General features: G+C 38.7%; 1 protein-coding gene across 3 annotated transcripts in view; it reads right to left on the bottom strand.

The window, feature by feature from the left end:
* Nucleotides 1-17,882, bottom strand: part of USP12 (ubiquitin specific peptidase 12) — a 93,006-nt gene that overhangs the window by 15,015 nt on the left and 60,109 nt on the right. For all 3 annotated transcript variants that reach the window (XM_064586275.1, XM_064586276.1, XM_045869227.3), the window contains exons 3-4: nt 10,460-10,673; nt 2,419-2,651 (exon numbers count right to left, since the gene is read on the bottom strand). In XM_064586275.1, coding sequence (XP_064442345.1) covers nt 2,419-2,651; nt 10,460-10,673 — 447 coding nt within the window. The remainder of the gene's footprint in view (nt 1-2,418; nt 2,652-10,459; nt 10,674-17,882) is intronic.

Genomic DNA, 17,882 nt, shown 5'->3' with positions numbered 1-17,882 from the left:
AAGGCAAGTTGTCCTTCAACAGTGTCCTTCAATAAATGAACGGATAAACTGTGGGATATCCACATAATGAAACATAATTAAGTGATAAAAAGAAATGAGCTTTATAAAGCTACAAAAAGACATGGAGGCACCTTAAATACATACTACTAAGTAAAAGAAGACAATCTGAAAAGGCCTCATACTCTACGATTCCAAATATATGACATTCTGGAAAAGTCAAAACTATGGAGGCAGTAAAATGATCAGTGGTTGCCAGGGATTTGGGGAGGAAGGAGGGATGAATTTGTGAAACACAGAGTGACACTACTCTGTATGATACTGTAATGACAGACATGTGTCACTATACATTTGTCAAAACATATGGAACCAAAGAACAGACAACACTAAGACTGAACTCAAATATGAACTACAGATTTTAGTTAATAATGTATCATTACTGGCCCATCAACTGCAACAAATGTACCTCATTAATGCAAAACGTTAATCATAGGGGGAAGTGGAGGAAAGGAGAGAAATATTTGGGAACTTCTGTACTTCCCACTCAATTTTTCTGAAGTCCATTAATTTAAAAAAAAAAAATACAGTTTCTTAGTAGCCTCCACTAGTGTTTATTTATCTGATTTAGTCAAACAAGTAACTATGCCAGTCTTCCAAACATCCATAAAACATCTGTCTTATTTTCTTGCTTGTGAATTCTCTTTTCCAATGGACGATGCTACTCTTCTAAGCTATTAAAAACTAGTCATAGAACCATCATAGTAAAACTGGATCAGGCAAAAAAAACCCCATCCATTTAGTGGATGCTAAATCTCGGGGGGAGATTTAATGAACAAGATATTTGTGTCTCCCCACAGACAGCCTACTAGTTACCAGGGCATAAAAGCCAGTCATTATCAATCGGAGAAGGTGAAGAACACCTTGAATGAGAGATCAAAATTAATTTCACCAATGAGAGGCAGACGGATATCGTGTGCCTGGATGGGAGACCCTGAGAAAGGCACAACATTAACTGAATCACTCCAGCCAAGAATGCAGACCTGCATCTCAGCAGAGGGAAACATCAAACTCAATATGAGAAATGTTAGATTTTTTTTAAAAAAAGACATATTCTTTAAAAATGTAAATGTCATAAAAGACAAAAACAACTATGGAAATGTTCCAGATTAAAGGAGGCTAAAGAAAACACGACAAGTATATGCAATGCAAACTACTAAACTCTAAACTGGATCCTGTACTGAAGGGAAGACAGGCTGGAAAGGGTATGTTGGCCCCACCAGCAAAGGTGAATAATGGGGGGCGCCCAGGTGGCTCAGTTGTTAAGCGTCTGCCTTCGGCTCAGGTCATGGTCCCAGGGTCCTGGGATCGAGCCCCGCATCGGGCTCCCTGTTCGGCGGGAAGCCTGCTTCTCCCTCTCCTGCTTCCCCTGCTTGTGTTCCCTCTCTCTCTCGCTGTGTCTCTCTGTCATATAAATAAATAAATAAAATCTTTAAAAAAAAAAAAAGTGAATAATGGATGGTTGATCTTTCACTCCTCAAATGAGAAACGAAGTAACAAGGCAATGATACAACAAAGGGACTGGGCTATCTGATCCCACATAAAATCCATTTTCACGCTTCTTCCCTACTGCTCATCTTCACAAAGTATCCAGCAAGTGGGTACTTCCCCCACTTGAGTGTACACAGTATGCTTTAGTTTTTATTCCAACAATAAACATAACTGTAGGGAAAGGGAAAACAAATTAATGTACCTCCCTAACCTGGAAGTTTCTTATGAGCTTAACTAAGACACAGACATATAAACATATAATTTCCAGAACATGGCTCTATTGCTTCTTATACTGAAATAAAATCAAATACCGTTGACCCTTGAGCAATGCAGAGGTTAGGGGTGCCGAAACCTCCTACCCCCGTCCCCGCAGTCGAAAATCCATGTGTAACTTTTGACTCTCCAAAAACCTAACCACTAATAGCTTTCTGTTGACCAGAAGCCTTACCAATAACATAAATACTTGCTTAACACACATTTTGTATATGTATCGTAGTATTACAATAAAGTTAGCTAGAGAAAAGAAAATGTCATTAAGAAAATCATAAAGAAAATACATTTACAGTACTATATATAAAAAAAAATTCCACAAATAAGTGGACCCATGCAGTTCAAATGCCTGTTGTTCAAGGGTCAACTACAGTCCAAACCGCAGTAAGTATTTTTCTGTCACCTCAGGTATTCACTGTTAATAAGCAGCATTACAAAAGAGTATAGAGAGTCCTTTCAACAGACAAGTACATCTTTGATAATTCATTTATACTATACCTAAGAAATCACAACCTTCACGTTCATCTCTCACACTCATCCTCAAAGAACTTTTAATAAAAATGAATTAAATCTGCTCTACACAAAATTTTATGACATACTTACAGTTTCACAAGTAAGACATCTGGTTTCATTTGTCAGTGTTCCCTGAAAAATCTCATGAACCCACGTTGGGTCTGGTATGCTGTTGTTGTTGTTCTCACTGTCAATATTACCGTTAGGTAAACGGCCATTTTGTTTTTCCTGCTTTCTTTCTTCTTGTAAAATATCAGCAATTGTATTTAGTAGGTAATTTAAGAATTCATGGGCATCTTGCTGCATGTAGTTGTCAAAAAGCTCTAAAAATAAAAATATATTAGAGAATTACTTCAGACTTAGTAACTTGATTAACACTAAATTTAAAACAAATATCCAATATTCTATCAGAACTAAGTACAAACGTTTGGTATTGTCAGTCATGTACAAGAAATAGATTAGCTTTCACATAAAAATATGACTAACCTTGGAGAAAAATACAGTTAAGATGAATGAGAATCTTCTTTTTAAAGCAACAATACTAAGTGATCCATGAGAAAAAGGCAAAACTTTTAGCCTCATACATTTATATAATATATGGAAGAGATCAAAAACTACTACTTTTTATTAGCTCATCTTCTTATTCCACAATGATTAAAACATGGCAAGTTTTATTCTTTATTTATTTGTTTGACACAGCAAGCTTTAAAACAGAAACTGGACAACCTCTTGTCAATGCGAGCCAACTGGGTAAGAACTACACAGAAAGGTTGTGGAAATGATGACGACGGGGCCATGCATCCTAGGGACTCAGTCAGAGGTGAGGCCTGGAACCTGGGACTTTCAAAGTTCCTCCAGGTGACTCTGATCTGCAGTCAGGTATAGGAAACAAGGGTATCACAAATTATCTCTTCGATCCAGATAATCTCTAAAATGTGCGATTTTATAACTCTATGATTCCCTGTCACTATACAAATGAATAAATATCACGGAAAAACAGTCACGAACACGAAGTGCTTTATACCCCGAGCTTGACATTACACAACCTGAAACTGAAAGGTAAGGACTTCACAGGCAGTATCCCATGTGATTTTTGAACAACTCTGTGACACTGTTATTGTCATCTTCCCAATGAGGGAATGGGATCAGAGAGGGAAAGTCATGCTGCCGGGAAGTGGCAGTCCGACGCCGCAAGCCGCATACAAAGCAGCGTGCCAGGGAGACCCAGCCACTCAACGGCCCCTGCGGCTTGGCCATCCAGCACACACAGAAGACAACCCGCTCAGCAAAATGTTACCTTTAGATCCTCGATGCACATTTAATACACTCCAGAAAGATTACAGCTAACATTTTTTAAATAAAAGGCAAATTAGGAACAAAGCTTAGGGAAGGTCTAAGATAAAAAGAACAAAACATTACATTTTAGAAGAGCTACAGTTATGACTGCATAAAATTAAGTTCTGTGCATTAGTAATCATTGAAAAAGTAAAAAAAAAAGTAAAACAAAAACTATTAACATCTTCAACACAGAAAGAGCTTATACAAAAGGAAATACAATGGGTGGAAATCAACAATTTATAGACACAAAATTCAAAAGGTTAAGAAACATGAGAAAACGTTCACCCTCTCATGGTAATCAAAAAAGGCCTTGATTTTGCAGTCTGTAAAATGGAACACCATCTTCCTTTGCAAAGGGACTGTACAAATAGAATGGGAACAAGTGAAAATGGGAGGTATAGTCAAAGAAAATAAAGACTGATTTTTAATCTTGGTGTCAGTAAGACCTTTAAAAAGCCTCAGATGTAAGGTGCAGCTGCTAGAGCAAGACTGTCTGGATTCCTAGGATGGTTCTACCTTTAATTACATGTATGTCACAGGCAATTTATTTAACCTCTTTCTTGGAGTTCAAGTCAAACACAATAATATTAACGCAGTTAGAGCCACACTTCATTTCTCTGCTGTAAGCTTGTCCTAAGGGATTTGATTAGCCTTAAACAAACCCCTTATGTTATTTTTTAGAACAATAAAAGTCCTGGGTCCTAAGAGATACTGCATTAGCCTATGTGGACTTAACATCTAACTGATGATAATTTGGTAGTGTGTGCGTCCAGTGATTTTTGCCCATGAGGGATAGATCCAAGCACTGTGGACACCATTCCCCGTCCCCTATTCCCAGCGAAAGTCCGTGTGTCAGTCCCGACTGACACTGTGACACAGCTCACCGCAAAACCTCCTGGCCGTCTACTCCATCTCCCTGAGACCAGACCAAGTCACGCTCAGAACTTTTAGATGGTTCCACCACTGGACTGGTCTAGGCCAAGGCTGGGATAACTGAAGTCAATTACCTTTCACTTTGCCTCTCAATGCAACGATACTTCATCCCTGAAAATACTAGTCCACCTCCCAACCCTACTCTCCCATCCTCTACTACTTTCAGTCGTTTATTGTTCCTTATTTCCTTCCTCATCGTTGGGATGTTCTTCTTTCTCAACCCTTTCTGCTGTTCCCTCCAGAAACCACTTTCTGTTCTAAACTCCCCATCTCTTCAACCTTTGGCATTTCTGAGCTCCCTGCAGCCACTTCTCAATCATTACCTTTCCTTTGCATATGAAAAATTCGCCCTCAGTCAAAAAAGCTATTAAGATCTTTCTGTGGTCATCTGCCAACTTCCCCTCACCCACTGACGGCCTGATTCGTGGTCTCTTTGTCCATCCCAACTCCCTCACCAACCCTGACACTTTGAGTGTCGGGGCAGCTTCCAGAAGTGCACAGGACACCCTTAAAAGTCCCCTTTTCATCTCTCACTCACCCATCCCCAGGTCACAAATCTAGAACCACCCAGGTCTGCTAAGATAAGAACTGAAAGGAAATATGCTAAAGTTGATTAGGGGGCTCAAGGAAAACACAAACAAACTGGAAAAGTCAGGGAGGAATCTAAAAGGAAGGATAATGGGAGAGGACCAGTAAAAATATTTTATCAACACTCTAAGGGCCTAGTTAAAGTGAGATATGAACAATTCATTGAGGTGGATCTCTATCTGCTGGCTCAACGCCACAGTCTAAAGTAGTCTCTTTTCCACTAAATCAGGTTTTTTATAACCAAAGTTTTAAAGAATACATTCTCGCCATAAATATTTAAAATAAACTACAAAATTAAAAAAATAACTAAAAAGTTCTAAATAAAAAAATAATAAAGAAGTCTCATTTTTTTTCCTATTTAAAATTATTTTAGCATCTATGCATGTCTTTCAAAATAATTTGTAAAGCAAAAATGTACATTTTTGTTTTTTTAAAAACTTGAAACATCTTTTTTTGGATGTTCAACACAGAACAATGACTTCACATTCACAAATATACCTCACCTGACTTGAATGCTCCGGAAATGAGATGTAAAGTAAACCAGAAAATACTCTTTTTAAGCATTTTGTTGAAATATTTAAAACAATTTATACTCCATTTTCTATAAACACAGTATGCTGAATGTGCCAGACTCTCGCTGTGCCTAAGAGTAGCCAATACAGATTTAAAAACTTCAGCCAGGACCACATAAACATCAAAACAACATCAACTAAATGGCCGCAGACAATCCCCATAAACTGTATTACATTTAATTCCTAAAATCTTGGTTTCCTTATGCTTTGCTTTCTTCTCTACTAAGTAGCATGATGGGAAAGGTGGACTTCAAAGTTGCTTTGGCAAATTAAGCAAATTCACTCATTCATTCACTCACTCATCAAATATTTAGTAAGCACCTACTATGTACCAGGAACTGGATTATGTGCTGGGAATACAATGGTGAGCAAAAACAAATGGGATCCCTCCATTATGGAACTGACAGTCTAGTGGGAGAGACAGACAATTTCATTATTAAATAAATGTATATGAAAGGTATAAATTATTAAAGTCCTAATATAGCTGCAACATTAATGCAAAAAAAAAAGAAAACTAAATCAATGCTTAAAAATGTTATGTGTTGGGCGCCTGGGTGGCTCAGTTGGTTAAGTGACTGCCTTCGGCTCAGGTCATGATCCTGGAGTCCCGGGATCGAGTCCCGCATCGGGCTCCCTGCTCGGCAGGGAGTCTGCTTCTCCCTCTGACCCTCCTCCCTCTCATGCTCTCTCTATCTCATTCTCTCTCTCAAATAAATAAATAAAATCTTAAAAAAAAAAAAATGTTATGTGTTCTTCATAATTCAGAAATAGGTAGCTTTCATTAATACAAAAAATCTTTCGTGCTCTTCTGGAGAAAAAGGATTAAAATGAATATGGGAAATTATTCACTCAAATCTACTTAATAGGTATTATTTGTAATTATATCCTCACTTAAGGAATACCCATCCTTAAATATATATACTATTAATATCTATATCACCTGAAGCATCGCTATGTACATACAGGTTTCTTGAGAATAAGGATCTTTTCTATCTCATTCGGTACTGTATCCCCAGCACCCAGAACAGTCCTTGCCACATATTTAGATGCGCTTGACATTTTATGAATGAATGAATGAATGGATGGGCGAACAAATGAACAACAGGGGCTGAAACAGCTACAATGACATGAGAATAAATCTGGCCCCAGACAACAGTGTGAACAGGGTGTGCCGCGAAGACTCAGTGACTCAGAGCCCACAGCTACATGTGCCAGCTGATGTGACTTTCAAGCCCACCATAAATGATCCCAAGCTGAGTCACTACTAGCTAGCACAGAAGCAGATCATCAGTCCAGGTTTTAATTCTTCTACAGGAAGTTAGCAGTGTGAAACAGAGGGCTTCCACTTCATTTCTTACCTACATTAGTGAAGCAGCCTCCTGGCTGGTCTACCTGTGTGTACTCATGCGGCCCATGCCCACTCATTCCCACCCCACCACACTACCTAGCAACCAGAGGGATTGCTTCCTAATGCAGATCAAAACACATCACCCACCTGCTCAGCACCCTCCAATGGCTTGCCATGGCTTTCAAAATAAAACCCAAGTGCTAGGCCCTTACCTTTTTTCTCTATCTTCATCTTACTCCACTCGAGCCACATTAATTTCCTTGTCATCCTTCAAGCCACTCAGGGCAACTGCAATTTCTATTCTATCCGCTTAGAATGATTTTGCCTGAGACCTTTCAATGGCTTCTCCAACTCTCTGAACTAACATAACCTACCAACTCCCTTTCCATGCTTAATTTTTTTTTCATGGCGATAATACATTATATTACATGATTGTTTGTCTTCTCCCCTAGTTTATGGCACTCAGCAGAAGCTAAATATATAATAATCAATTCAAACATTCAACTAGTTTCCCATCATCAAGGATAACACATTTATGGAGCAAGTGTTTTATCACACTGTAAAAGTACTATGCTACAGTTCTCATATGCTATGATTAGGTAACATGAATTAAAATTTTGAAAACAAAAATCCATTACTGAAATTAAAATAGATTCTTCCCAAGTAATACCAAAATGGTTAGTTACATAAAGTAACAGTGTTTAACACAATATGGAGCTAATATCTACTGAAAATATAAAACATGATGTTTACAGCATACCATGGAAGAAAACTGATTTAAGAACAACAGTCCAACAGTGAAAGTTAGTGGAAATTCTGAAATGGGCAACATCCGTTTCTTCCAGAGATTAAAAAAAAAACAACTAGCAAACATAATCTCAGAAGGAGAGTTAAGCAATGGATAACCCATTAAATCCTCTTTAATTTGTATGCTCTCCTCTACAAAATTATCAGGCAAAAAATCAAAAGGCAAAACTATTTCAAAACATAAAAATGTGAGCAACGTCAAATAATAAACATGTTTTTCCATTAAATATTGTTTGAGGTAGAGAAAAATGAAACAAAACTATGAGAAGATAAGTTTGGAATATTCATTCTGGAATCAAATTTCATTGAAAAAAATATTTAAGAAGTCTACTGTATATCAATTTACTCTGCCTAAACATATAAAAAATTTTCAGAAAATACTGAATTATTAAAAAATAATAAACACAGTAAAAACATCCCAGCTTTGCCAAGCAAACATATAAAGCCACACATACACAACTTTCAAAACACAGTAACTTGAGCTCTGTGTTCAGCATGACTTAATCTACATTTAAAAAGTCACTGCACACTTAAAGATCATGTTGAGGGCCACATGCATGTACCTCCACCAAAATTCACTTTGAAACCCTAACCCCCAGTGTGATGCTCTTTGGAAATGGGGCCTTGGGAGGACCTTCAGGTCTTGAAGACTGGGATTAGTGCCCTTTTAAGAACAGACATGAGAGAGCTTGCTTCTCTCTCTTCACCATGTGGGGACATGGCAAGAAGGTAGCCATCTGCAAACAAGGAAGATGGCCCGCATCACACTGAAGCTGCCAGCATGTTACTGTGAGAAATACACGTCTATTGTTTAAGCCACCCAGTCGGTGGTACTTTTGTTACAGCAGCCCAAACTAAGAGCACATACAACATATTAAAGAATAAGGTCAAGGGGCACCTGGGTGGCTCAGTTGGTTAAGCGTCCGACTCTTGATTTTGGCTCAGGTCACGATCTCAGGGTTGTGAGACCAAGCCCTGCATCTGAGCCCTGTGCCCAGCTCCACGCTTAGCGGGGAGTCTACTTGAGATTCTCTCCCTCTTCCTCTCCCTCTGCTCCTCCCACCCCCTCAAATAAATAAATCTTTAAAAAAAAGAATAAGGTCAAGAAAAACGCACTATTAACTGAAAAAGAAAATAATCCGTATTCTGTGTTTCATGTTTCTGATGCTGAACATTTCTAAAATACTAACAAAATCACTGAGAAAAGATGGCACATTCAATTACCATGCTCATGAATTTTCTACCAGGACAAAATTTTTGAAATTTCATGCCAATACAGACAAAAAGACTGAGAGGACTTGAATCACTCAGCCACATTCTAACAGAGCTGTATATGGTGTTCTTAAAAATAGAAGATACTACAGATTTATAATTTAAGAAAGATGTTTGGCTTTGATAGGGAAAACATAAAAAAATATATTTTTGTGAATAAATGATAAACTGCTTTGTATCGGTATATGGAGGAAATGAATAAAATCTTTAACACATGAATCAGATTCAAGAATAAGAGCCTGTCGCCATATTATCTCAGTGTCTCCTTACATTTCAGGAAACTAGATATGACCCAGGCTTATCTCAGTTCATGGGATAATGAACATTGTCAACTCAGTTAAGGACAGGATTATTCAATGGTGTGTTTAACAACCAATCTTAAAGACTTCTCAAATCTTATTTCTGTGGGCATCTTTTGATAACAAATCAAACTAAAAATATCACTCAATTTTATTTCTACAATGACTAAAATGCCTAAATCAAACAAAACACAGAATTCTACATGTTATTTAAACCCCACTTGAATTTTTTGAGGTAACATACCACACTAGACAGAATATGGGATTTAGATGTCAGGAAGATGTGCGGGACCCTGACAAGCCATTTTAACTTCTCTGAGCGTCCACTATCTCATGTAAAGTGAGGTAAAAACATCTGACTTCTGGGCTTGCTGTGAGCATTAAACAACATTTAAGAGAGAAAAGAGAAGTGGGGCTTAATCAGTAACTATTTAAAGAAGGGGGTGAGTGGAGTTAAAACCACTTACCCTAGGCCAAAAAGTTTTATTATTCTGGCTCTTTCCCTGGAGTATGACTCCTGGAAAGCTTTTTAGCCTCTGTTCTTTGCATGGCTAAAATGGGGGAAATAACATGCTCTCTAAATCAGGGCAGTGTAAGGATCAAATGGGTCAACATACATGAAAGAACTACAAAACAAATAATGTAGGGTGGGGAGGGAACCCAACTACATTCTCAATAGAAAAGCCAAGCAAGCAAAAAAAAAAAAAAAAAAAAAAAAATCATTTCTCATTTCCTGGCATACAGAATTTGGTCTTTGTAGAACATACTTCCAACATTAATCACACCTCATATTAATTACTGCGTGACTACCTCCTCACTAAACTAGCACTTCCTTAAAGAACGCCAGCTTTGGTTTTTCAATGGCTAAAATACTTTCAGGCTTAGAAGATGCTCGGTCAGTGCTTGCTGAACTGTAGTGTGCTGTATTTACCCTTTCTGCTATGTAAGAATACATTCAGAAGTAGAAGAATTACCATTTTCCTTCCGTAATCTTGTTATGAACTTCTTAGGAGGAATCACCCCAACCTTCTTCTTCTGAGTGGCTATGCTATGGAAGAGGTCTGCTAGGCAGGTAAGAAGGTTCTCCTTCTTCCTAGGTTGGCTCTTGTATGCTAGAACTTTTTCCCGAAATGGACGACAAAAATAAAGTGCTTGAAGAACTGAATTACAGTAGCAGGTATTCCCAAACTAGAATAGAAAAAAAAAAAAAACCTTGTTAAATTTGGGGCAACACATTTTCAAGAGAAAGAATTTCCATGTATAGTTAAGAGAACAGAGAGGAGATAGGGAATTTATGATCCTCATAAAAGGTATCTGAGAGTAGAAATAATTATTCTGACTGGAAATCTGCCATTTTAACATTAAACGGATGCTCTAGGCATTGGTTTTAGGTTAAAATTGAAGGAAAATATATGCAATAAATTTGGCCTTCATGAAAACGGATTTAAAAATTCTCTGTAATTTTTTTCTTTTTCAATTCCCATGGTTACATTCTGGATATTAAGCATTTCATATATTATACATTTTAAAATATAACTCTCAAAAATTCTTTTAAAAAAACACAAAAGTGAGGTTTTCTATCAGATTCTTAAGTACCACTCAAAAAATATAAACAAGGGGCGCCTGGGTGGCTCAGTCGGTGAAGCATCTGCCCTCGGCTCAGGTCATGATCCCAGGGTCCTAGGATTGAGCCCCACATCAGGCTTCCCTGCTCAATGGGGAGTCTGCTCCTGTCTCTCCTTCTGACCTTCCCCCCCCCCGCTCGTGCTCTTTCTCAAATGAATAAAAAATCTTAAAATAAAATAAAATAAAAAATAAAACCAAAAAGTGAAATAAAATTAGATCCTCTGAAATGTTAGATTAAAAATATCAGGGGCGCCTGGCTGGCTCGGTCAGTTGGGCTCCTACCTTCAGCTCAGGTCATGATCCTGGGGTCCTGGGATCGAGCCCCACATCAGGCTCCCTGCCCAGTGGGGAGTCTGCTTCTCCCTCTCCTCCTCCCCCCAACCCCGCTTGTGTTCTATCAAATAAATAAATAAAAATCTTTAAAAAAAAAAAAAAAAAGCAAAAACCGTTCAATATGCTAGCACAACCACCACTGAAATGCTGAGATGCCCACACATCATTCTTGATACATTACAAAGAGACTTCAGGTGCATTAAATCCTCAACTATAACTGATTTTTTTTTTTAATGTTTTATTTATTTATTCATGAGAGTCAGAGAGAGAGGCAGAGGCAGAGGGAGAAGCAGGCTCCCCGCCTAGCAGGGAGCCCGATGTGGGACTCGATCCCAGGACCCTGGGACCATGGCCTGAGCTGAAGGCAGACGCTTAACCATCTGAGCCACCCAGGCACCCCTATAACTGACTTCTTACTGGCCATGTGATCTGGTGTGTGTAACTACAGCCGACTGAACTTCAACTTCCTCCTCTTTAATAATGGGGAAAAATGGGCGCCTGGGTGGCTCAGTTGGTTAAGCGACTGCCTTCGGCTCAGGTCATGATCCTGGAGTCCCTGGATCGAGTCCCGCATCGGGCTCCCTGCTCGGCAGGGAGTCTGCTCTGCCCTCTGACCCTATCCCCTCTCATGTGTTCTCTCTCATTCTCTCGCTCTCAAATAAATAAATAAAATCTTTAAAAAAAATAATAATAATGGGGAAAAATAATCCCACCTTATGAGAAAATGACACACAGTTTGATAAACATTTATTGTCTTCCTTTTCCCTTCTCATTAATAGACACTGGCTCCCAAAGCCAGCTGACAAAACACCCAAAAGTTAATCGATGAGGACTTGGGGAGACTTTGAAAGTATAAAAAAAGGAAAGAGGACAATTCTCACAGCGCTACCATGCGTCCAGGTCACACACTCACTACCCAAAAAAGCCTAGGCAGAGAAGACTTTTAAGAATGGGCAATGTCGAGGTGCCTGGGTGGCTTTGAAGGTTAAGCGCCAGACTCTTGGTTTCTACTCGGGTGCTCATCTCATCATGATCTCAGGTCGTGGGATCAGGCCCCAATTCGGGCTCTGCATTCAGCACAGAGTCTTCTGGAGATTCTCTCTGCCTCTCCCTCTGTCCCTCCACACACCCCCCACTTGCACACACACTCTCTCTCTAAAAATAAATAAATAAATCTTTTTTTAAAAAAAGGGCAATGTCAAACACACATCCACAGACGTGTACATATTTGCTTATATTTAAAAACCAGGAAGGATAAATCAAAAATAAAAATGGTTATCTATAGAGAAAGAGGGAAGAGTGCAGAGGAATCAAAGTATATTTTTAAAAACATTTGCTTTGCACCAATTTTTTTTTTTAAGATTTTATTTATTTATTTGACAGAGAGAGAGAGAGCGTGAGAGGGAACACAAGCAGGGGGAGTGGGAGAGGAAGAAGCAGGCTTCCCGCTGAGCAGGGAGCCCGATGTGGGGCTTGATCCCAGGACCCCAGGATGATGACCTGAGCTGAAGGCAGACGCTTAAGGACTGAGCCACCCAGGCGCCCCAGCACCGATTTTTTTTTAAAAAAACTAAATTAAATTGAAAAGATTTCAGAGGAAAAAAAGAAATTCCTAAAGTTGAAAGGCAAAAGAGATTAGGGAAACCTAACTGTTTATCCAGTCCGTGGAGAACTACACAAAAAATTAGTTCGAGCAATTTTAAAACATGGAATTTTTACTATACATGCCTACTGAAATAGTCTAAGAATAAAAAAAAGGAATTTTAAGTGCATTCAGTAATCACATTGTTAGAACTAATCTAGTAACATTATTATTTTGAAACTACTATAGATTTCTGTAGGACAAAGCAAGCATTAATAGCCTTAGGAACCAAAATTGTTAATGCAAAGGAAAAAAGATACAATAATAAAGATAAGAGTAAAAGCCCTATAAACTTAAATTGGAATTTGAGGTTATCAGTATAAACTCATGTCTTTTTATAAGTGTGTGTGTGTGTGTGTGTGTTTTCAACCTCTATCCACTGAAAGGCCTAGCAGCACCAAGTTTCCCTGGCGCACAGATTGTAGTCTCTAAAAACCTTTTTCCCACAAAAAGGAACTAGGAGGCCTTGCAGATATGGATACACTAGGTCTGGGACAGGAAATATACAAATGTAGATCAGCCTGGAATATCTTTTTGCGTAGATTCAAGAGCCACTTTGATCAAAAAGAAATACTGCAATTGATAAAAAGCATATCAACCACATAAAAATTTATGAATTAATAATGACATTTTAAAAAACCTTTCATTAGTCTCCATGGAAGTTGTAAACTAATATATAAAAGGAAAACATCAAAGTTTTATCTTGTCTTTCTTTCTTTTTTTTTTTTTTTTGAGAGAGAGAGAGCATGAGCGTGGGGTGGGGGGTAGGGGCAGAGGGAGAGAGAGAATCCCAAGCAAGCTTCACACCCAGCGTGGAGCCAGACGAGGGGCTCGATCCCAGGATCCTGAGATCATGACCTGAGCCAAAATCAAGAGTCGAACGCTTAATCGACTGAGCCACCCAGGCGCCCTTGTCTTTCTTATAAGAACAGTATTTCACGGGGAACTAAAGAGTTGATGAAGGAAGTTCCAGCTTATAGAATAAATCCAGCTAATAAATTCGGAAGAAATGACTGTAAATAATGGATTAGGAAATAATTATCAATGGATACCAAAAGCATTAAAGGCTGAGGGGGAACTTTAAAAAGTTCCTGAACCCCCAGTGCATTCCAGCATCATTAAAAATGAGCAGCCAAACTTTTATGTCTCTTGCAGAAGAAATATGTAGCATTCTTACAAAGTATTCTTATCTTAAAAAACAAAACTACTGGGGGGCGCCTGGGTGGCTCAGTTGGTTAAGCGACTGCCTTCGGCTCAGGTCATGATCCTGGAGTCCCTGGATCGAGTCCCGCATCAGGCTCCCTGCTCGGCAGGGAGTCTGCTTCTCCCTCTGACCCTCCCGACCCTCCCTCCTCTCATGTGCTCTCTCTCTCAGTCTCTCTCAAATAAATAAATAAAATCTTTAAAAAAAAAAAAAAAACAAAACTACTGGGGCGCCTGGGTGGCTCAGTCCTTAAGCTTCTGCTTTCGGCTTAGGTCATGATCCCAGGGTCCTGGTATCGAGCCCCACATCGGGCTCCCTGCTCAGCGGGAAGCCTGTTTCTCCCTCTCCCACTCCACCTGCCTGTGTTCCCTCTCTCGCTATCTCTCTCTGTCAAATAAATAAATAAAATCTTTAAAAAAAAAAAAACTACTAAATTTTAATCAAGTGTCTAGACCTATCTGCCAATTTACCAGATATTCAAGGAACAGAGAAATGAGTTAAACAATACCACAAAAAAAGAATAGAACATGAGGCCCAGTGAGGATACATGATTTTTACATTCATATTGGTGGTCAGAGTCAATAAGGGGTTTCATAAAAACGGATGCTTTAAAGGCTTTCCAGAGAAATGCTAAAAGAAGTAGATGATAAGCAGATGATGCACTGATACTACTGATAAATATAACTATGGATATACTTTAATAAAACCTATCCAGGGGCTAAGTACACCTGCAGTAGAATCTACAATATTACTAAGATTAATTTATCAATTCTTCAATATTAATTAGTCTAAAAATTACTAGTATTTGTATCACAGTCTAATGATGCTAATGACCAACAAACTATGCCTCTGTCCATTGAAGAGAAGATTCAATCACCATTATTTGGATATTTTTATTAAAGAATAAGCAATAGGGAAAAAATAAATAAAAATTAAAAATTAAAAAAAAGAATAAGCAATAGGGATTCTAATGACTTCCAAAGAGTAGGTAAAAACAAAAGATAGCCTCTCACAGTATATTAGAAAAATTTATAATAAAGGTTGACCAACGGATAAGCTAAGGAACCAGAGGGAGTCTATTATTTTGTACAGAATGCTGGAAGGTAGACTTGCTCATCTTCTGAACATAAAGCAATAGGTAACATTATAATCAATTCTTTGAGGTCTTCTCTTACAGTCTTGCACTTATCTTCATCAATCCCATTAAAGAAAAATTAAAGCTTGAAACTACTACAATTTCTCCAGACGAAACAATAACTTTCAATCTTAATCATAACTCTTATTAAACTTTTCCTTCAGCTTCCCTGATAGTTAACTTTCTTTCAAGTTCCTAAAGCCTAAAACTATACCTTTCCTAATGTGTAGCTTTCATGCAAAAGATTGTCTGGGATGATTTCCCCCACACTCCTGTTTTCGAATGCTCAATTTCTAAAAAAGACATTGCTTGGGGCGCCTGGGTGGCTCAGTCGTTAAGCGGCTGCCTTCGGCTCAGGTCATGATCCCAGGGTCCTGGGATCGAGTCCCACATCGGGCTCTCTGCTCAGCAGGAAGCCTGCTTCTCCCTCTCCCACTCCCCCTGCTGTGGTCCTGCCCTTGCTATCTCTCTCTCTCTGTCAAATAAATAAATAAAATCTTAAAAAAAAAAAAAAAAAAAAGACATTGCTTTAGGGTTGAAACCTACCCTGTGTCTTCTCTGCTAGCTCTGAAGATCAAAGGTATAACCAGGTTTAAAATCAGGGGAAACAAATTTTAAAAAGCTGCCACCCTCCTCAAGGTCTGAGCATTGATTTTTCAGTTGTTTATTGAACACAAAGACCTGTGCTTGCTTTCTCTAATGCCTTTTTTCTCCTAGTTTTAACCAACTGAGCCACCCAGGCGCCCTCTCCTAGTTTTAAAATAAATGCCCCCTCCACAAATATTTATCGTATCCCCATCTCGAAGATCATTTTGAGCACACATCCCTAATAAATACAAATAATGTACGTGCTACATCATATACATCAAAATATACTTTTATAAAATGCAAAATTTATATACATAAAAATATACATTACATATAGTTGGCCTTTCAACAATGTAGGAGTTAGGGGCGCTGACCCCTCAACACAGTCAAAAATCTGCGTGTAACTTTCGACTTCCCAAAAACTTCACTAATAATAGACTACTGTTTACCAGAAGCCTTACCTATAACAAACAGTTAACACCTATTTTGTATGTTATATGTATGATATACCATGTTGTTACAATAAAGCAAGCTAGAGAAAAGAAAATGCTATTAAGAAAATCATAAAAGAAAGTACATTTACAATACTATACTGTATTTATACCAAAAAAAAAAAAAATCTGCATATAGATGGACCTGGGCAGCTCAAACCTGTGTTATTCAATAGCCAACTGTAGAACAAATGTGATTAAGACAAAGTAAATGCGTACAATTTTTATTTACACTGATTTTGTTTTTCACTAAAAGTTATTACTATTTAAGTGAGAGCAATGAAACGGAGTATGCCTTTTGGTAAACTGTGGGTTACAGATTTTAATACTCTGACAGTCTGAGTTGATATTCAGTTATTTCAGTATGTGCGTTTAATGGCAATCAAAGATAGGTACACAGATACATACAGATAGGTCCAAGGGCCTTACTTTATTTTCCAAATTAAATTCCCAATCCTAGGGGCGCCTGGGTGGCTCAGGCCGTTAAGCGACTGCCTTCGGCTCAGGTCATGGTCCTGGGGTCCCGGGATCGAGTCCCGCATCGGGCTCCCTGCTCGGCGGGGAGTCTGTTTCTCCCTCTGGCCCTCCTCCCTCTCATGCTGTCTCTCTGTCTCTCTCTCTCAAATAAATAAATAAATAAAAATCTTAAAAAAAAAAATTCCCAATCCTCCCTACGAGTTTGTTTGAATTCATCTGAGTAATTACCTGCCTTGAGAGCAGCACAGCACAGTAACTAAGCGCCCAGGCTCTGAAGCCAAATGTAGGTTCAAGACTGGCTCTGCTCTCTGACCTCGGCAAACTACTAAACCACTCCGTTCATCTGCTTCCTCGTCTGTAAATGGGCTTTATGATACAGGGCCCACCTTCTAAACTCTTGTAAAGAATTAAATTAATAATCCACATGAAGCACAGACAACGGGTCCCAGGACTTCATCACTGCACTGTTATGTTTGAAACCATCTTTTTAAGTCATTTGTCCATTTTGGAAAAAATAGATTAACCGAAATTAAATCATATAATCTCTAAATCTACACTGAAATGATAATAGTTTGTAACCACACGAATGCATAAGAGACGGTTATACTGTCAAGTCTTTGGCGCTATGGAACTTGAAGCGTCATAGGACCACTTCACACATGAATGGAGTACGGAGACCTGTATCATCCATTTATGAGGACTCAGTAAAGCTGGGGAGCCTGGGTGGCTCAGTCAGTTGAGCATTTGACTCTTGATTTCGGCTCAGGTCATGATCTCAGAGTCCTGGGATCGAGCCCCACACAGGACTCCACACTCAGTGGGGAAGTCTGCTTGAGATTCTCTCCCTCTCCCTCTGCCCCTCCCACCACCCTCCCCCTTACATGCTCTCTCTCTCTCTCTC

This window comes from Mirounga angustirostris, unplaced genomic scaffold, assembly GCF_029215605.1.
Source record: "Mirounga angustirostris isolate CCGP_5_RB_7025 unplaced genomic scaffold, mMirAng1.0.hap1 SCAF_3, whole genome shotgun sequence".
Lineage (NCBI taxonomy): Eukaryota > Metazoa > Chordata > Mammalia > Carnivora > Phocidae > Mirounga > Mirounga angustirostris.
Note: the sequence above shows the minus strand (reverse complement) of the source record. Positions and strands in the feature narration are given on the sequence as shown.